The sequence below is a fragment of the Malurus melanocephalus genome, unplaced genomic scaffold (genome assembly GCF_030028575.1).
Source record: "Malurus melanocephalus ecotype Western Australia unplaced genomic scaffold, MMel_1.1 scaffold_412, whole genome shotgun sequence".
Classification (NCBI taxonomy): Eukaryota; Metazoa; Chordata; class Aves; order Passeriformes; family Maluridae; genus Malurus; species Malurus melanocephalus.
This window is the reverse complement of record NW_026623644.1, coordinates 476,472-496,949: the sequence shown is the minus strand read 5'-3', so window position 1 is coordinate 496,949 and position 20,478 is coordinate 476,472. Positions and strand designations below refer to the sequence as shown.

Sequence of the window (20,478 nt, the reverse complement as noted above, 5' to 3'; positions counted from 1 at the left end):
AGCTCAGAGCTGCTGGGGAAAGAAACCTCACCTCAACCTCGGCTGGGTGTCACACGCCGCTCAGTTCAGCTCAGCTCAGCTCAGCTCAGCTCAGCTCAGCTCAGCTCAGCTCAGCTCAGCTCAGTTCAGCTCAGCTCAGTTCAGCTCAGCTCAGCTCATTTCAGCTCAGCTCAGCTCCCAGCATGGCCTGGGCTGCACCGCTGGCAATGGCTTCTACCAGCATCTCCACACTGAGTTTTTTTGTGTTGTCACTGAGCCGTGGCCTCTTTTGATCTGGAGAGGAGCGAGGACAAGACCAGACCTGGAGCAGCAGCAAGGCTGGGACATGCAGGGATATCCCCAAGGTTGGGAGGCTGGAGCAGCGCAAAGAGGGCTGGAGCAGAGTTTCGGGCAAGACCTGGGTGACACCAGGCTTAGGATTCAGCTGTGCCGATGAACAGCTGAGGAGAGCAGACTGTGCCACCAGGGCTGTGAGGGAGAAGGGACAGCAGGGAAAGGGCTGCACCCTGGGCGAGTGGCCGGGGAGGAAAGGGTGGCCTGGGCCRGGCAGGAGCCCCAGGGCTCAGTGACAGGTGACAGGGGGGTGCTAAAGGCCAAYGGGCAGATGGTGAAACTGTGATTAGAAAGTCACTCCAGCCATAAATCTCAGGGACCTGAACTGGAGATGGGCAAGCCCCAGATGGCTTGGAAAGTCTGTCTGGCAGAGCCCAGCGTGGCTCAGCATGCATCTGGCCCTCCTTCCTCCTCCTCCTCCTCCACCTCCTCCTCCTCCTCAYCAGGTTTAACCACCTCCAGMCAGCTCCTCWCGGCCASAGCTGAACCAGGCACCCCYGAAACAAAAATTCCTCTAATGCATGAACTAAAGAGCAAAACCTGGACCCCAACAACATTATCGCCCATCCTGGCACGGGACTGGCCGCATCACTGGGGCTGCAGGCACATCCCATCCCTGGCACTCCCCCTGGCACTGCAGGGGTGCTGTGGCACTGTCCAGCGGGGCACGGGGGGCTCAGGACAGTGCTGTGGTGCAGCAGCAGAGCTGGAGGGATGCAGGTTCCCTGYGGCCACACACGCTATTTTGGGATATGCTGAGGAGCTGCTTAGGGCTGGATTTGCAGGCGAGCACGGGGGCRTATCAACTGTCCGTGCCCTGGAAGGGGCTCAGCAACAGAAAAGGGGCAGGAGATTGGGAGGGGACAGGATTTATATAGAGGTCCACGGGAAAACCCGTGTCTCCAAACACAGTAACCTGACACCAGGCAGTAGTACCAGCTCGTGCCCGTGGAACCAGGACAACCTTCCCCACCTGCAGGCAGAAGAGCCCGCTGCTCCCACACTCCTGCCTGAAAAGCAACAGCAACACCCACAAAAAGGCACCCTGCCCATGGCAAGCTCCCGAAGCCCCTGTGTGCCAGCGGGCGCCTCCCACAGCCCTTCCCAAGGCTGCCGGAGAGCCCTTCAGCCCACAGGTGCTGCCGCTCCCCCGGGACCCCCGGCCGGGGCGGGGGCTGGCAGCACGGCCGGGACAGGGGCCAGCGGTAAAATTAGAACGCGTGTCCCTGACAGCCCCTTCTGTGAGCTGCAGGGACCAGCTGAGCCCTGTAACCCGCACTGTAACCCTTCRTGTCCCCCGTTTTGTGGGCTGGGACAGTTACTAGAAAGCCGGGGATTTGTAAGGCTTTCCTTTCTCATCAGCTGTCTCCAAGCACCGCAGAGAGCTGGGGTCGCGGGCTGATGGGGCAGAGAGAGGTGGGATTTTGGACCCTTAGGAACGGCGGGGACCGCAGCCTGCGATTTTACTTCTCTGCTGTCCCTTTCCACGCCAGGCAGTCCTGCAGAGACCGATCCTACCCGCCGCAGAGGCTCGTGTCCCCTTTCCAGCCCCTCCTCCCCACCGCTGCCCTCCTCCCGCAGCAGTTATTGTTTTTATTTATGCTCCAAAGCATCCTTTGAGTTCTGCCGGGGGACAGGATCCAAAGAGAAAGCCTTTTAAGGATTTGTGCCAGTGCCGGGAAGCGAATCCCCCCCAGCGAACAGTGGTGCTGGGGGATTTGAGTGTAGACAAGTGCTTAAARCCGAAAAGGGCACAGAGAGGGGAGGGAGCCGGGGGCACGCTCTGAAACCAGACCCCCCCCCGCCCGAAACGCAGCTCCTTCCTCTGCTTTAGGAAACGGATCCCTCCTGCGATTTCCTTTCAAAGGTGACTTGTAACCTCTTCATTAGGGTCGGCTTTGGCAGAGCCCCGATGGTGCAGCTGGCAGGGCCGGGGCTGCGCGGGGCGGGGGCGCGCTCGCCTCTGCAGGGCTGGSCAGCACTCGCGGCTCTCGGAGCAGCGGCGGCTCGGCGGCGACACCCGCGCCCCGGCCGTGCTGATGGGTACCATGGACTTTAAGGCAGATCCCAATGCGGTCACCATCAGTCTGCTGCTTATCGTGCGCCCCGAGGAGGCAGCGAGCAAGGACAAGGGGCAGCGAGAGGCGCAGGCGGAAGGCGGCCGAGGCGCAGGTAACATCGCGCCCGCAGCGGGCGAGGGAGGGCAGGGCAAAGCGGAGCAGCAGCAGCTTTGGAGCWAGGCTTGGGTTTCCCCTCGCCTTCCTCCTCTTTGCACACATGCTGCAAAACTCCACGATGCCAACTTTTCTGTAGAAGCCCAGCGTATCTCGGCTGGAGCAGCAGAGCCCTGCTGAGCCCCGCTCCGAGCTGCGCCCTGCCCGGCTCCAGAGCGTGCAGCCCCGGGCGCAGGAGGAGGGACACGCACGGACACTGCTCCGAGGGCTGTGTTTGCACCTTGCTGTGTCCGGCGCTGGCCCGAGGTGCCCCCAGGGGCTCTCCGGGCTGTGCAGGGGTAGCAGGGAGAGGGCTCAGCAGTCTCGCCCCACATCAGCACCGCCGCACTGGAGTACAGGGGCAGAGCTGTTTTGCTCGCAGCGTGCCCGGGCTTTGTCTCCGAGGATCACTGTCCTGAGCCATTTATAGCTACAGTTTGGGACAGTGTCCCTGGCCCGGCTCCCTGTCCTGCAGCGGGTCTTCCAAAAACCTGCGGCTGTGTTCTGCAGCTGCAAGGGGACCCTCGCTGCAGATGTAAAGGCAGGAGAACGAGTATTCCTGCTTTAAAACTTGGGGCAGAATTCGAATTTTCAGGCAACCAGTCCCAGACTAACAACTGTAGGCAGAGCTATCAGCAAGCTGTGTCCATGCTCCATCGAGCACGGCATCCAGCATCTGCTCAAATACGAGCAAATCCTAYCAAAGCGGCTTGGACCTGGACTACTGCACTTTCTGCCCCCGGGGATTTCATATTTTTGCAGCAAGAGCTGCAGCCAAGGCTGCAGATGAGACAGAAGGTGGGTCCCGATGACACCGGGCTTTAGCGGGGATAACCGGCTGCATGGGAGGGTTTGGGGCACTCGGCCTCCGGGCAGTGGCAGCACTTCAGGGCGGGAGGACCCTKCCAATGTCCCGTTTGTGTTTCACAGGTTCGGAGGGTGATGGCAACGGGAACAGCAGATCCCAGCGGCCTCAGGGCACGGAGCTGAACGGTATGTCAGCCCCTCCCGCTGTGAGACCRACCCCAGGACGCACCCAAAGCCCCCGGCTGTGCCTCTGCAGCATAAACCCCTCCCTTTCCAGAGCTTTCAGGGGCTCCAGTGGAGGCACACCAAGGGTCCCGGGAATCACCCCTTTCCCCCGTGCTCCCCGTGCCCCGCGGGCGGGATGCACAGGGGTGGCATAGCCGAGCCCCGCACACCCAGGAGAATCCACAGGGATTCTCCTGCCACGGAGCTCGGTCAGATTACAAACGCACGGAGCTCTTACATTTCACAGCCAGCTGATGGAGGGGAAATTCAGTGCCCCAAATTGCTCAGGTTGCAGACAGAGCTGGCAGAGATTTCCCCAGCACTCACACGGCTTCAAGCAGGGTCTGGGGGCTGCGAAGAATCTTTTCAGCCATCTCTCCCCCAGTCTTTCTGCATCTCCACCCCTCAGAGASTGAGCACAAGGCAGGTGGGATTGCTGACCAGGAATGATGTGGCTGCTAGTCCTCAGTGTTCCCATGCTAATTCCCAGGCTTCTGCCCTGAAACAGCGGGGAAGGAACAGCTGAGGAAGCGACCCCAGAACTGTGAGCAGCTCCCAGGGAAGGGGCTCAGACCATCCCACTTGCTTTCCTGGCAGTCTAAGCGTACTGTGGCGTCAGCAGGGAAAGGCAGGGGCAAAAGCAGAGCAAGATGCAGGTAATGCTCATGGTACCAGACAGCCGATTTCAGTGACACTGAGGAGGAACCTTTCCTCCATGGCTCAAGCAATAGCAGCGTGCAAGAGCCACAGCCGCTCCCAGCAGGATGCTCGGCAGGAGCCCTGATCCAAGGCACTCCCTGGTGGCTGGAGGCTGCCCACAGTCCGTGAGCAAACAATATTTCATGGCAAGGCACTACTTGAGAGCTTTTTTAACAGAGCAGATAACAAAAGCCTCCACTCCAGGAAGCAGATAAATATCCTGCACTCTCTCCTCTGTCATGCTCAAGAGATTCTGCAGCYAGAGCTGCAGAGTCAGCCTCCTCTGCCAGTGACTGAGAGGTTGCTATTGATCATTTCCCAGCTGAATTGATGGCAGGGGTATTTAGCATGCACATGGGATGCTCTGCTTGCAGCTCCACCTTAGGCACAGTTTAAACCCCTGGGAGGGGGAATTCAGATACCAGAGGAGCTTTGGCTCCTCTGGCACCACAGGGGTTAATGAATTCCCCTTTCACCAGCTCTGTCTGTGTCCTGATGAGGCCTCTGACACCCCTGGTGCTGCCAAAATAGTTTCAAACTTCTATAACCCCCAGCCCCACTGAGGCAAACAGGCTGTGGCCCCACCCCACAAGACCCCATTGCCCCCGGCTGATCCTGTCACGGCCACACGGCACAAATGGGCTCTGACAAGCTGTGGGACCCGGGTTCCTGCCTGGCCTCCGGGCAGGCGGGGTGGGGATCCCAGGACTCTTGGAAAAAGAGTGAGAGATCCACCAGCCAACACCCCCCGGAGCCCGAGGCCGAGGGCTCGGGGTCCCCCGGCATTTGCTCCCTCCCCGGGCACAGCTTTGTGCTGCCGGGTGCTGCCCACACCTCCGTCTGCCCCAGGGACCCCGGGACCAGGACACTCAGGAGCCCAGAGCTGAGGATGAGGATGAGTTGCTGACAACCACACCAGGGGTCCCATTTCCCCTCCAAGCCCCCAGCACCGCCCTTCCCTCCCACCCACTTCCCCAAACACTCCCTGCTCCGAGCACCCCCGTCCTGGGCTGGAGCATCCGCCGGAGAGGGGTGAGGCACCCGGAGCAGGAGCGATCGAGCTTTGAATGTGGAGAAACAGGACCGAGCTTCCTGAGCGTTCCTCACCTCCCTGCCAACCAAGGGCTGGTTGCAGCCATCCTTGCCGGCTGTGCCGCCCTCTCCGGGGCGCTGAGACATTTCCCTTCGTGCCCCGAGGTGCTGAGACATTTCCCTTCGTGCCCCGAGGTTCTGAGACATTTCCCTTCGTGCCCCGAGGTTCTGAGCGTTTCCCTTTGTGCCCCCAGGCCAGTGCAGCCCCGCAGAGCCCCGACAGAAGACACCACCCATCACTTCGCACCTTGACAAAGGTAAGTTGTGACCTGAGAGACATAGCGGGGCTTCACTGAGCTCCCGACAAGATTYTCTCCAATAAAAAAACCTCAGAACACCCCAAAAGAGAGAAAAACCCATCCTGGGACAGCTGCCCCTCAAAGCCTTGTCTGGCCACAGAGCACAAGGAGAACAGCCAGCGTTATCAGAGCAACCTGGTCCAGTGGCAGGGGTGGGAACAAGAGGATCTTTAAGGTCCYTTCCAATCCAAYCCATTCTATGATTCTTTATGGAGGATATCTTGATCAGGAATAGTTAAATTAAAAAGTCATAAAAGCACCAGCAACCATTTCATACAGCCAGTTTTTAAAGCAGTGGTACAGCACTTGGAAAAAAGTGGCATTGTGTTTTTCATTTGTTAAATGCCTTTTAAACTCATCAGCAGAAGGAATTCATCACCAGTGAGCCTTGAAAACAAAGAATTTTAATTTATGGGAAAAAAATTATAAATTGAAAGTTGGGGAGAAACTCCACAAAAAAAGCAAAGTGAAAATAATCTTAAGCAATAAATAAGGACCCTTGAAAATACAAAAAACTTAAGGAAATCAAACYATTTGCATAAAGACTTCCTTTTGAGAAACAACTTCATTTTATCTTTGAATTAACTGACAAAATACACCAGCCAGCTCTATTATGACACCCTGATCTCTGCAACCATCCTAGAACTGGAGATAAGTTCTAAGATTTAGGTTTTTACAGWTTTTACAGTTTTTCTTGCTTTTTGGTTCTGGGGCTTAAAGAACATTGARTCTCTCTGCATAATCACAGAGAAACTTCCCTTTCTAAAGGTAAATGCTGCAGAAAATCTTATTCTTTGATTAAAATGCAGATTCCCACCTAATTAGACAGTTCCAAGAGCTGACTTTCAAGGAAAACCCCAAATGTCATGAGGCTCTTGATAAACTTGTGTGAGGTTTCACTGGATGGCAGCCCCGAGGTGCATTAACATCCTGACCTTCAGTCTCCCGAGTAACCTCTGCCTGACCCAGAATGGGAGCCCTCCAGGGAACCTTGGGAGTTGCAAACCCTTCTGRAATACCTGCCAAAAAAATGCAGTCTCAGTCAAAAAGTTGGAGTAGTTTTTATAAGAGACTTCCTCACTCTTTTCCTTTATTTCCTTCTGTGACACTTCACAGATGGAGCCCAGGTTTCCARGGGAGGTTTTTCTGGAGCATCAGAGAATCCCTGGATCACAGCTGGCCCTGCCAGGGCACTGCARTGGCCTTTGCCAGACATTTTAGTATCACCAGTCCAACCATTTTCATCACTTCAAGCCTTTCTCTGTTTAATTCCAACAAAAATCAATAGAAGACATTGATTCTCTGCTTGCTATCGCTCCATCAAGAGCTCTTTAATATGGTGATAAACCTGGGCTATCACCGGAGCTGCTGCTTTGTCTAAAGCTAAGAGCTACCTCGGCAGGCACTCCCGCCCTCTCCTCCATATTCCGGTCAGTTTTCCCTTTTAAGAGGGTTTATCATTGTTTCTGCAGAAACCCAAGTGACGGTGGAGATTCACCGCGAGGATACACCGCCGCAGCTCTTCAAGAGACTCTCCCTGGGCAAAGGTACAGCCCTGGCTTTCACCCCCGGCAGGGGCTCGGTCCATCCTCCCCTCCCTGTGCTGGAGCCGGGGAGCCCGGGCAGGGCTGGGCTGACCACACTGACCGTGCCGGGCTTGTTGCAGGTTCCCAGAGGCTGCGAGGACACGACAACAAAGGTGAGGCTGTGCTCTGTCCCCGCATCTCTCCGAGCTGTCCCTCCCCCGGGAGGTGCTGAAGGGCACCTGCTGCTGGACCCATGTCTGGGGCTTGAAGAGCAAAACCCTTCTGCTCCTGGGCCCGGGGATGAGGCGTGTGGTGACACTCTGGTGTCCCTCAGCAATCCCCAGSTGCCGCAGAGCTCCAGCCGGGGCCRTCATCCAACAGCTCYGGAGCTCAGCGCTCCCTTCCTCCCCGCCTGGGGCGGTGTGGCCGGGCTGGGCTGGGGTTTGATGTCGCACCCTGGGGCTGGAACAGGAGATGCCTGACTGCCGGGGAATGCGGGCTCTGAGGGATGCCAGCGGGGCATGAGGGGCGCGCTCCATCCCTGAACAAATGGGTGGGAATGGGCAAAGAGGAGCCTCAGTTCCAGCTTTTCCCACCCGCTCCTGCTGCCCACAATAATTCATTCCTATTTATGTTTTGTCTGTGCCCAACAACCTCCCCCTCCCGCTCCCTTCTCCGCTTTCAGGTTTCCAGAGGACTGAGGCCCCGCGGCCCCCGGGAGCGAAGGATCTCCACGGTAACTATCCCAGAGCACGGGCAGTGTCCGCTGCCACCGCCTGTCCCTCGGGATGGCTTTGGGAATGTCTCACCTGCCCAAGCCCTTCCCAGGCTTCACACCCAGGCAAGGCAAAGAGGCACTGAGTGCTCAGAGCCTCCCAAGCCCCTGCAGATCCTGCTCCTGCACGGAGCCTCCGCAGAGAAAACCTGGCAAAGACAAAACCCCATAACCACATTCTAAAAAACAACATCCCCTTTTCAAAAAGGCAAAAAGTAATTTTCAGAGCTGCAGAGAGTGGGAGCCTTTAAATGTGCAAATCTGCTTTCTCCCTCTTCAGGTCAATGTAACACCTCTTTTCAGGGAAAACAYAGATAAACAAGCCAGCCTGATAAGAAATGGGTGCTGTTCCTGGCAGACAGGAGCCTGCCCGGCGCAGGGGTGTGCCTGCATCCCACCGGCACTGGGGCAGGAAATGGGGGATGCTCCACACCTCCTCCCCGGCTTTCAAGAACAGGGCTCTCGTTAACAACACACCTTTGCCACCCAGGAACAGACCTTCTGGCACCCCCAGAGCTAGGGCCAGAGCCCATTTGGGGGAGCAGAGCAGGAGCAGAGGATGGATGCAGATTCCAGAGGCACTGCTGGCTCCTCAGCTGGGACAGGATGCTCTGGGAGCCTCTCCTGCACCCTGCTCCCAGCCCCTGCTGAGCAAGAGGGTCAGCAGTGAAGGGGGAAGGGACCAGCTGTGCCCCTGCACAGCCCAGAGCAAACAGCAGCTCCATGGTACCATGCATCCAYCTCTCCCAGCACTCAGGAGTCACACAACACCATTTTCACTGCAAAGTCTCTTTTAAATCCTTTTTGCTTAGAGAAAGAACAATCCTACAGAGACAGCTGGAGGGATCTCTCAGTCCTGAACAGTGCATGGGACAGGAGATGGCTGTTTCAGGTCTCCTCTCTCCAGCCAGCAGAGCAGGCAGGGCTCAGTCCAGGGGAGATGTCCATTCCTTTCCCCATTGCTCAYTGATGGGAGACAGCAGTGTCAGCTCATTCCAAGACTGTTAAAAAAATCAGTTATCTGGTTTATTAGGGCAAGTTGTTAATCCTTTGTTCACAGTGAGTAGAACCAGGACCTCAGAGCCTGCAAAGATGCAGACAGAGAGGGCACAGCGGGTTCAGTCCGACTGCCCCAGTGTTGCATTCCTCATGTGCCTGAATTCCTGCAGACTTGTGGCGTTTCACCACGCAAAAGTCCTGGAGAAACCCAGCTCTTTAGTGCTGGGGTTTTTATAAAGAAGTCACGTGTTTTCTAAGGCTTGCACAGTAGAGATTTTCCCTGGTACTTCTGCGCTCTGTCTCCTACCCCTCCACACAATAGCCCAGGATTTTCCATGCTGTTATGCAGTGCCAAAGTCGCAGGGGCAGCTCCCACTCCAGCACTGCCCAAATTCTAGCAGAGCAGACAGGATGGCTCCTGCTTTCCCTGCAGCTGGCAGGGACCTCCCGCGGGCGCCCTGGTGTCCCTGCTCCCTAAGCACCCGCTGATGGATGTCCCCACGGGGCASGCAGGAGCTCTATCCCCTTGTTCCCCCGTGCAGCTGGGACAAACACMCCCTCCCTTCCCAAAACAATGACAACTCCTTTCTTCCCAGCATATCCGTGGGACAAATCCTCTTTGAAATCCATGCCAGTAGATCTGCAGCAATTTAAGAAGCTGGATGCCTATGCATTAGAAGTAAGTCTTGCTTTTGCCTCTGCCTCCTCCCAGCTCCCCTGCAGGGACATTCCATGACCCTGGCTCCCAGCACCAMCACCAGCTCAGGCTGAGCTCTGAGGTACCAGCCTCAGAATCTCCAACAAGTGAAAAATCTTTAARCATTAGCAAAGAGATCCYAYTCTGGGAGCTATAACCAAAAATCCATGGACCTACAGCACTGCAGCTCTGTTTTTAAGGAAGCTGGAGGTAGAGCATCCTCTGGCAGGGGGGTCTCACTGGCTGCAGAAGAACAAGGGAGTGGGGGGCACGGGAGATCCTCCATGGGGATTTCTTCACCACGGCCTTGCAAAGCTTCCTCCCCACACACAGGTGAACGTGAAGAACAGCGTGGAAGAGCTGGTGAAAGCCCTGCTGAAACAAGCCCGGACAGACCTGGAGAAGGTCCGAGCCATCTGGATGTGGATTTGCCATCACATAGGTAGGCTGAGATCTCCATTTGGAGATAAAGGTGTCACTGTCACCCCATCCCACTGCCATGGCAATTCACTCAGCGTCTCTGGGTCAGTTCCATGGGGGAYACGGAATGAAGGCTTTCTGGAAGTTTTTATCCCAAAATGCATCCAGAGGCTCTGTTCTCCTCATCCCTCTCCTCACACTGCTGGGTCCCACAAGGTTKGAGTGTCCAGGGTGAATCTGGGGCTCCATCTGAGGTGTGACCAGGTGAGTCCCTGCCATCCAAGAGCCAGAACACAAAGCCAGGCTGCCCAACACCTGGGGCCTGCCTGTCACCTTCAGAGCCACCCAATACCCCCAGAGCCCAGCTTTGAGGACATGGACAGGGAGCAGGTGATGATACAGATTTCAGAAGCAACCTGGTCTCTTGGAAGGTGTCCCTGTCCTGGCAGGGGGRTAGGAATGGGATGATCTTTAATGGGAGATCCCTTCCCACTCAAACCATTCCAAATTTTATCTCTGTCCCTGTGCCAAGTCCCCACAGCCCAGTACAGCCCCGCCAGCACAGTCTGGTCCTGGTGCCTTTGCTCTGGAGGGTCCCAGTGTCACACAGGTGCCACCAGGAGCCATCCAGCTGCCTTGCCCAGCTCCATGTCCCACTGGCACCTGTGTGAGTGCAGTTCCTGCCTGTACCTGCTCCCTTCCCACCCTCCTGAGAGCCACAGCCCCTCCCTACCCAATCCCCAGGCTGGAGTTACACAAGAACCAGGAGATGGGAGGAGGAGGAGGCAGCACTTGGAGCCTTTCCAGCCTGGCACATCACAGGGGGCTTCTTGCCACCCTGGCTCGCTGGTGGGGGAACTGCACATGCACCATGATGGCATTTGGTGTAGCACAAGCASAACTGTTCCTTTCCCATCAAGGTTTGGGGCAGAGAAGCAGAGCTGTGCTCTCCCYCAGCTCCTGCCCCTCCTGCCAGGCACTAGTGCAGGGCAGGATGAGGGATGGACAGGGGAAGAGCAGCTTGGGCCTCATCTCACAGCCACCGAGAGCAGAGCTGCAGGGTTAGTTCAGCTGGGTCAGTCCCAACTGCCCTGATCCTGCCCTGAAACACGGACAGTGCTCAGCTCTGCACAGGCTTTGACTCACAAGCACTGCTCACTCTGCTGTTCAYCCTTCCTGCCCACACTGCCTGGGCCAGACCTGCTTGGAGCCAGTCCATACTCCTCACACATTCAGGAGAATGTCTCCTGAGGTCTCTGGCCCTGACAGCTGTGCTGGGATCCTCTCACAAGAGCTTTTACATCACCTTGACCCTGGTTCTCATTCCTTCATGTGAGACTGACCCCTATTTACACACACGGGAAAGAAACATAGAGATTGGGAATTTAAATCTGCTGGCAAAAATGCAATGTATTGATCCTGGAATTGCACTGATGATATGAACTCCTTCCTTGGATGGACTGGAAGTGASAACACTGCTCCMTGGACATCTCTTGSCACCCAGTTAAATTCCTGCCTGTGMTRGGGTGCTATCCCYGTGCAGCATTAGCACTAAAGGGAATTATTTTAGCTGTCATTTCTGGCACAAATAGAAAGCCCCAYGGAGCCAGCACCCCTCCAGGTGCCCCATGGCCTTGCTGGTGGCCATTGAACAGTAGTGGGGGGCAGCCAACCTTTCCCAGCACCCAGAGCCAGCACYGAGGAGGCTTCAGCTGAGCCCCTCAGATAAAAGAGCAGTGGCAGCATCTCATCAAAGCACACACACWGCCTGTGCCAGCCCTCCCTCCTCTGGGCCAGCACTGAGGGGAGGGGAGCCAGCTGATGCAGCATTCCTGAGAGCCCTGTCAGAACAATACATTTGTATTTTAAGAAAGAGGTTGTGGACATGGCCAAGGTTGGGGGTATTGAATTAACCTTCCCAGACCAGCTCCTCAAGCTCTGTCTGAAGGAGCCCTGCTGTGCTGCTGTTGTGTGCTCATTCCAACAGATCAGGATTTCCTCAGCTACCAGGTATTGATGTATGGCCAGGCTGGACAGGGCTTGGAGCAGCCTGRACTAAGGGAAGGAGATTGGAATGAGATGAGCTTTAATGCCCCTTCCAACCCAAACCATTCCACAGCTCCGTGAATCACTCACAACAAACCACCTCTGGTGTTTCCCAACAAGCTGCCTTCCAGGGATTTTTTGTACAAGTTGCATGTAAGGAGTGCAAAGAGCTCAGTAGTTTCCTTTGAGGTAACACCAGTCTGACACCTTGCATGCATGTTGTGGTTTTTTCTGGGAGCTCTTGAGACTGTAGATTCTCCAGTTGAAAGCAATTCCTGAGAACATCCATTTTGTCCAAAAAATCATAGTTTTCCTCCTGTTTGGATTTGAGTGCTGAAGCCCAGCCCAGGGTTAGAGCAAAGGGTGATGAGGGACAGAGCTGGGTCCCAGCAGTGCCAAGCCACCCTCCCCAGCACTCATGGAGATGAAAAGTGATCCGAGCGCTGCCCATCAACACCATTGCCTCAGGCTTTGGGATGAACCTTTGTCTGTGCTCCTTCCCCCAGAATACGACATTGTGGGCTACCACAACAAAAGCCAACGCTTGTGCAAGCCCCGAGATGTGCTTCGGATGGGCAAGAGCGTYTGCGAGGGCTACGCCGAGCTCTTCGAACACATGTGCAGGTAAACCAGAAGCATTCAGTGACAGGGAGAGTTAACATTCCTTGTCATCTCTGTGCCTATCCTGTCTGCCTTTGCATTGACTGATGTGACTTTAGGCAGGMTGTGGAACTTTAGCTTTCAAACCGTGCTGTGGAAAAACAGCAAGTCCTAGAAAGGTCAATTTTGTTCCCTCCTCCACTCCCTCCACCCCCCTCCCCAGCATAATTTACTTGGTGCCATCTGCTGAGCTTCGCATTGGATTAACATAATGGCAGATGAAAACACGGAGCTAATTTGATTAGAAGAAGCAGGATTTTCCTTGGAGTCTCTGGATGTGAAGGTTAAAARCATCACAAGACTTGAACAAGGAGCRCTGTCTTCARCACGCTCMYGTGCAAGAGGCAGGCAGAGTCCCAGGAGGAACTTTCCCCAAACCCTCTGGAGATGCCCTGTCCCCTCCAGGAGCACCCCAGGGACACAGCCCTGCTTTTCCCATGCTGTTTTCTGTGCCAAATCCCAAGGTGCAGCAATGTTGAGGCCAATACYGCAATTCCCATTTTGTAGGGAAACGTCAGCATTTAATGACTAAAATCCTATTTTCTGCCAACAAAACCTTGTGGACTTCACTGGGGATTAGTCACTTAAACTGCCTCCACAGTGCAGGCCTTTACAACCACAAAGCCATTTCTAAGAAAGAAGAGGCAGCCCATCCTTGGCAGGGAGCACAGGGATGCAGCCCCAATCCCTTCTCCCTCACATTTGTCCAACCCAGTAGGGAAAGGAGATGGCTGCTGCACAAGGCAACCCCCAAACTCCACAGCAGGGAAAGCAATGAAGGTGCCTGCAGAGTTTGGGGACCAGCCTTAGGCAGAAAGGTTGCCCAAGAGGACAAAGCTGGACCTGACAACTCAGGGACAGGAGACTGGAAGGGATTTCCAAAATCAATCCTAAGAGCATGAGCGTGCAAGGCAGCAYTCCTAGGGAGAAGCTTCCAGCTTCCATTCCCTTGGAAAAATCAAAGATCAGTTATTAACAGCATATCTAAGTAACAACTGGCTTTCCACACCATCCAAAAGTATTTGAGAAGTTTTTCACCATGGAATAGACAAAATCTACAGGGAAAAGGAGAGATTAAAAAAAAAAAAAACCCAGCATACTGTGTCAGATGCTGAAGTGGTGAATGCTTCCAGCCAACAACGTATCCCAAAATATGGTCCATTCCAACCCAGACCATTCTATGACATTGGATCCTGTTTTCTAAAGAGTAAAGAAATAGGATGGCAAAGTATGAATTTATAGCTGCATCCTATGGAACAGTTATTAGCAGTTGGAAGGGGGGAATTTGCATCTGTTCATTAAAAAGCATATGCTTAGTTCATTAAAAGCATTAATCTTTCCAAGGATATCTCTGACTATTTAAAGGCTCTGTTGATTTACTCGCAATTCCTCAGTTCCAGGCTGATTAGTCACTATGTGATTCAGGAAACCTCCCAGTCATCCAGACTATTATATTGTCAAATATTAGCAAAACATTTAGCTCCTTTCCTGAAAAACTGTATTTAAAGACAACACCCCTTTCCTGCACAGGGTTCTCCTCATCCCTTGTCCTGTGCTCTGTTCTGCTCTTAGGCTGAGCAGAAGGGCAGGAGGGAAAGAGCACTTGTCTTAGAGAAGGGCTTTTCAGAGCCAAGTTTGGCAGGAAGAAAGGTGTTTCAACGTGCCTTTTCCTCCTAACTCCTGTGAGGGAGCTTGAACAAACAACCCAATTTGCCARTAACCAGGAGTCCCCCCAAAGGTCCTGCTGAAGGCAAGGCCTGACATTGATTGAGCCCTACTTGTCCCAGTGCCAGAGGCAACAGTTCCTGTTGCAGACACAACACTGTCACCTCTGAGCACAGCTTTGGCAGCCAGACTCCYTCCCATTAGCTGGGATTGCTGTCACAGAGGCAAGGTGGGCAGGGAGAGTGGGAAGCTGGCCATGAGGCATCACTTTCCCAAATCAGGTGTGGTAGCAGTGAATGCCAACACAGGCTCCTGAGCAACATTTCAGCAGCATTTATGGAGAACTGGCTCCTCAGCTGACAGCACACTCGGGGAGTTAGCAAAGCTCAGTGAAGCAGTGCAAACTCATGGATTCCGTTTGGGGCAAACCTTGCAGCCCGGAATTAGGGAGACACTCACTCACCAGGGTTAGTGATGAAGGCACAACAATTATTGTCCCAGAGAGGTTTCAGCAGCTTTGGGAGCAAAGCTGGCCTCACTGCCTAAAGGGGATCTGACCACTGAGCTGCTTCTTGTTCACATCCCATCTGTAAATATTCCAGATTTCACATCCCTTCCTGTTTCCTGCAGGCAGTTGCTTTCCTTCTTTTCAGGCACAGAGGCATACACCTACCCAGCACAAGCAAAAACCATTCTGTGTCCTTCTGGAGAAGCCAGATTTGCTCCTTTTTTAGATCAAATGATCAAAGTCAACCTAAAATCAAARGGAAGAAGATGCCATTGAATTCCAGTGACACCTGTAGTAAGAGCCAGACTATTTCCTACTGCTTTTGAGGCAGAAAAGCAACTTTGTGTTTAATCTCCTTGCTTCACCAAGCAAATGTTCCCAACTGTTTCTTAATTCAGTTCTTCCAGTCCATTTGGTATCTAGGTCATCTTCAACCTCACACTGCCACTTYAACCAGTTCTGGAGATCTTCCCAGTCTTCCCTCTGCCTGCTTAATTTATCAAGTCAGTGACACAAGACCAGAGAAATGAGCACCCTTTTCACCTACACCRAATTGCTCCTTTACAGGATGTTTTAGCTTGGATTCTTTTCTGTCCATTACTAGAGAGATCAGTTTAAATACTCCAGTTTTTATCTTGGGAACTTTGAACACATCCAAGCACAAACTCTTCTTGCTGCTTTGCCAAYGTTTGCTGTAACTGAGAGCACAGTGAGAGCAGAACTTGTTCCTCAATGTTCCCTCTAAATATCCCAGCTAACAAGAATGTCTAGAGAAGCCCAGAAGGATTAGATGCCGATCCCCATGAAATTAGTGGGAATTCGGTACTTAGCTCCTTGAAACTCCTAGGATCAAATCTTYCCCAAAGCTCCCAGGCCAGCTCCCAGTCTCAGTTACATCATGTAAATCCAAGCTCTCACCAGTCTTGTCAGTGGAGTTGTTCCAGAGTTACTGCCCAGCTCCACATTAGAATTTGACTCACAAGGGCCTGTGGGCTGGCAAGGGCTTTCCAGACCACCTACAGCACCAGGTTTCTCCATGGAATTCCTTCCAGTCTGGCCTGCTTGTTCTGGATACTCGTGGAAGAGGCAGTGCCCACTGTCACTGCTGCAGCCTCTCCTTTGCTGAAGTGCCCACCTTCCCTGGAAACCAGCATCCTCTCCCTGGAAAAAGCAGCCCTCCCTCCAACCTCCACTGCACTGCCAATTGCCAGCCAGTATCTGTTATCACGCCTCAACTTCTTAACAACCATGCTAATTATCTACCCCATAAATATCACTTTTCTCCTGAGCTAAACCCACATTATGCAGACAATCTCACTCTGGAAGCCTGCACACTTTATTACTTAAGGTAGTTGTTCCATTTAACACACTTCTCAATGAAGAAGAAAAATGTCAGTGCTGTCCTACACAAAAGACAACACTCCAAGTGAAGCAATTTTAGATTAATGGTGAAATAAGATGCCAATGTTAGAATCCATCAGCAGAGAGCTTATTAACACAGTGCTTATTTAAATCTTATTTACACATCCACGCAGGTATTCATTACGTTTTTAGAAAGAAACTATTTAATCATTTCTACCCTGGGCAAGCRAAAGCTCATTCTTTCAGGAAACTAAATCAGCATCCACAATCCCATGAGGTCTGAGATACCAGAGCTGGTGTCAAACACYAGGCCCACTGTCACGGGGAGAGAACAGCCTGCACTTTTAATTTATAATTACATGGGCTAATTGTGGACAGCAGCAAAGGGATTCTGCTGAGTAACAAGACAGAGAGCAATTAAGCACACTTTATCTTTGTCATCCTCTAACAGTGCTGAATTGATGGTGCATCAGGGAAAAATATAGCAAATATGCAAAAACTGGGAGAGAAGAGACCCTTCCTCCAGCAGGATGCTCTGAGTGTCTCTGCAAAGGGTACAAAAACAAACCGTTCCACCCAACACCTCAGGCATCATCACCTTTTCTCCTTCCCTGCTGCAGCTTATCATTTCCTTTCAGTCTTGCAGGGATTCAGTGCAAGAAGCTCTCAGGATATTCCAAGGGATATGGGTACGAGACAGGGCAGACCTTCACAGGGGACTCTGACCATGCCTGGAACGCTGTGTACCTTGAGGGAAGGTGGCACTTACTGGACAGCACCTGGGGGAGCGGYTCTGTGGATAAGAGCTTCACCAAGTTCACCTACAGGTAAAGACCCCCCTCTGTCTTAGTACATAAACCCTCCACAAAGGCACAAAGAAAGCTGCTGGCACTGGTAAACCGAACAGACACATCTCAGGTGCCACAGGAAAACCCAAAGCCAGGAGCAAGGTAGCCAGGCTGCCTGCACGAGGGATGGAGCATGGCCTGTAGAGAGGCAGCAGCCCTGAGCACAAAGTCACAACCTGCCCAAAGCCAGCTGGGTTTGCTTATCCCATCCTCAGCGGCAGCAATGCTCCGTGGCACATCCATTTCAACCAASCCCAGTGCCTCCCTCTTTTTCCAGGAGCCCATGGGTGCAAGGAAATAGTGCAAATACCAGGGTTTATCCCAAAGCTCAGCATTTGCCCTGGAAACAGAAGACCAAAGCTCAGGTTTCTTCTCTGCCTGGGGAATTGCAAACCTATGGATCTCAGTTTATCAGCAGCTCAAACTGCTCCAACATCCTYCTGCTGAAACCACCACTGGTGCGCGGGGGCAGAATTCGCTATTTGTAATTACTCATTTTCCTTAATTCYTCCCTTCTTCTCCCAGGTACAATGAGTTTTACTTTCTGACTCACCCGGCCCTGTTCATTAACAGTCACTTCCCAGATAACAGYAACTGGCAGCTCCTGCAGCCCACGCTGACGCTGAAGGAGTTTGAGAACAACATGCTGTACAACAGCAGCTTCTACACGCTGGGGCTGCTGGCTGCTCACCCCGAGACCCCCATCATCCAAACAGGTAACACCCTGGGGAAGGTGAGTCATGGGCACCTTCCCTCAGGCACCCCATATCCAACACACACTGCTGGCCACCTCTTCAGGCAATACTGAGCAACTCAGTGAGTCCAGCAGCTTTTCAGCAGAAAGCCCCTCAGGTGCCACCACCGAACAAGGCCCACCTTTAAGCTCCCCTCTTTTGGATTTTCCAAGAGCTGCAGGAATTTAACTGGATGGTTAATTTATGAATGCTAAGAACAGAGTTAAAACTTAGGGACATCAACATTTTAGGACTTCATGAAGACTTTAAGCTGTTTGGGTTCAGGGTCACAGGGAGGTAGATGAATCTCACATCTACAGACTGGAGAGTTTCTGCATTTCAAAGCTCCTGGGACCAGCTACTGGGCTCGCAGTTGGGTCTGATCACCTCTAATTCAGCCCTTCATGAGCACRTGGGCTGATCACAGAATTACAGAGTTCCAGAATGGCTGGGGTTGGAAGGCACATTGAAGCCCATCTCRCTCCAAGCCCCTACTATGAGCAAGGGTACCTTCCACTAGACCAGGTTGCTCCAAACCCCATCCAACCTGGCCTGATGGTACCTGCTGGTACTTTCAGTWATATTTCACACAGGCTTTCACGTTCTATCAGACCACAGCTCCATGGCAGGGTGTATCAGAAGAGGATAAATGCACATCTCCCAAACAAAGGCCACTCTCATTCTTTCTGGGGACATTGGGTCTAAGCAGACAGCTGACAGCTACCAATTGCAGTTCTTTGTTTTACTGTTACAGAAACAGCCATTTACTGGGCCAGATTAGCCTTCCCAGAACAGGGGGTACATGCAAAAACTGTGCTGACACTCTCACACAGCCTCTTTTCTYTTGTGTTTCTCAGTAAACGGGAAAGCCTCTGTATCGGTGGACTGCCGTGCCGGCACATTATTTATGTTTAAGCTGATGGGAACAGACAAACACGGTTTAATGACTTTGAAAAAGCACGGAATGAAGCTGGACATCTACCCACAGCAGACGGGGAGCCACAAGCTGGAGATCTTTGCCAAGCCCTCCAAGGCTGAGGCTTCGGACGACGTTTACAACTGCGTGGTGGAGTACGTGGTGGAGTGCGAGTCCGTGGACACGACTGTGCGCTTCCCCAAGGCCCTGCACCAGCCCGTGGGGCCCAGCTGGTTCTCGGAGCGCCACGGCTTCCTGCGGCCATCGCACCGCGAGCCCGTGCTGCACACCAACGACGGCCGCTGCTCGCTCACCTTCACGCTGGGCAGGGACATCAGCGTGCTCRCCTCGCTGCACGCCGACGACAGCAGCCTGGCCGAGGACATCRGCCGGCAGCACGTGCTGCAGATCCACCGCGGCAACCAGATCGAGCTCAAGGTGCACCTCCCGCACGCGGGCAACTTCGCCCTCAAAATCTACTCCAAGAAGAAGTCTGACCCCGGCAGTTACGATTACATCTTCAACTACCTGCTCAGGTGCCTGAACACGGAGGTGAAGTGGCCGCCCTTCCCCCAGACGTACAGCAACTGGCAGCATGACTACGAGATCCTGGAGCCGCTCTCGGGGCTGCTGCCGGCCAACCGCAACGTCCGCTTCAAGCTCAAAATGCACGGCATCGCCCAGGTGCTGGTGGAGGCCGAGAGCACCCACCGTCTCACCCAGAACAGGGACTGCTGGGAGGGCACCTGCAGCACCTCGGGGTGCACAGAAGTGGCTGTGATGGTGCGCCAGAACGCCAACCACAGCTATTATACGCACRTCCTCAAATACCAAGTTGAGAGCCAGTAACACCCACTCCTCGTCCTTACGCTCACCTGCTTGAACCAACCTCCCCAATATGCTCCAAAACAGCACAGCTTTAGGAGATGGCTCATCCTCCAACAAATCTGTTCTTTCAACAAATGCACAACAACACTTGCAGGCTTTTGCAAAGCCACAGGCTCAAAGGTGGTCAAGGAAGCAGAAAATCCTGTTAAAAAAAGGAGCAGCAGTGGAAGACATGAGATAAAACCCTTGCCTAYGTTTCAGTAACACTGTCCAGACAAATAGTTAGATGAAAACAACTGTCTGCAAGGCATTCTGTGCCAGCAGGGATTGCTGATTTCCAAGCTAAGGACCAGAAAAAAAGTCTTACAAGGGCTACTCCAAGAGAATTCACCTCGTTATGGGGCAGGATGAAAAAAGTGCACCCTGGTTTTGAGCGGCAACATTGGACACGAGGAACTTCAGGATATTTAAACCAAGTTTCTGTATATCTTTAGTCAAGTTTAAAATACATTAGAGAAGAGTTATTAAGAAGATGCAACACACGAAGTTTCCTTGTGCACTTCACTGTCTTACAGGTTTCARTGATACTGGAAAATAACTTTTTACACTGACTCTTAAATGCAATAAACAAAATCATTTTTACCTTTTTATATTAGAACTTTTTCTGCTGTAATTATATCTGAAGCATATGGGTGTTTCCATAACCAAAATTCCAGTGAAATGGAGAATAAAGCTCTCAGAAACCACTCCTTACTCCAACCTGTCTATGCAACACTGCAGCTATAAACTGACGGGGTTTCRTGGGACAGCAGGCTGAATGACATTA

General features: G+C 53.0%; 1 protein-coding gene across 1 annotated transcript; it reads left to right on the top strand.

Moving 5' to 3' along the window:
* The first annotated feature begins 2,372 nt into the window (after positions 1-2,372).
* KY (kyphoscoliosis peptidase) lies at positions 2,373-20,466 on the top strand. Its single transcript, XM_057379619.1, has 12 exons — positions 2,373-2,505; positions 3,477-3,539; positions 5,564-5,626; positions 7,141-7,215; positions 7,335-7,367; positions 7,880-7,930; positions 9,565-9,647; positions 9,999-10,107; positions 12,638-12,755; positions 16,965-17,153; positions 17,700-17,890; positions 18,766-20,466. The coding sequence occupies exons 1-12, from the start codon at positions 2,373-2,375 to the stop codon at positions 19,671-19,673; spliced, it is 2,016 nt and encodes a 671-aa protein (XP_057235602.1). The 3' UTR covers positions 19,674-20,466.
* The last annotated feature ends 12 nt before the right edge of the window (positions 20,467-20,478 follow it).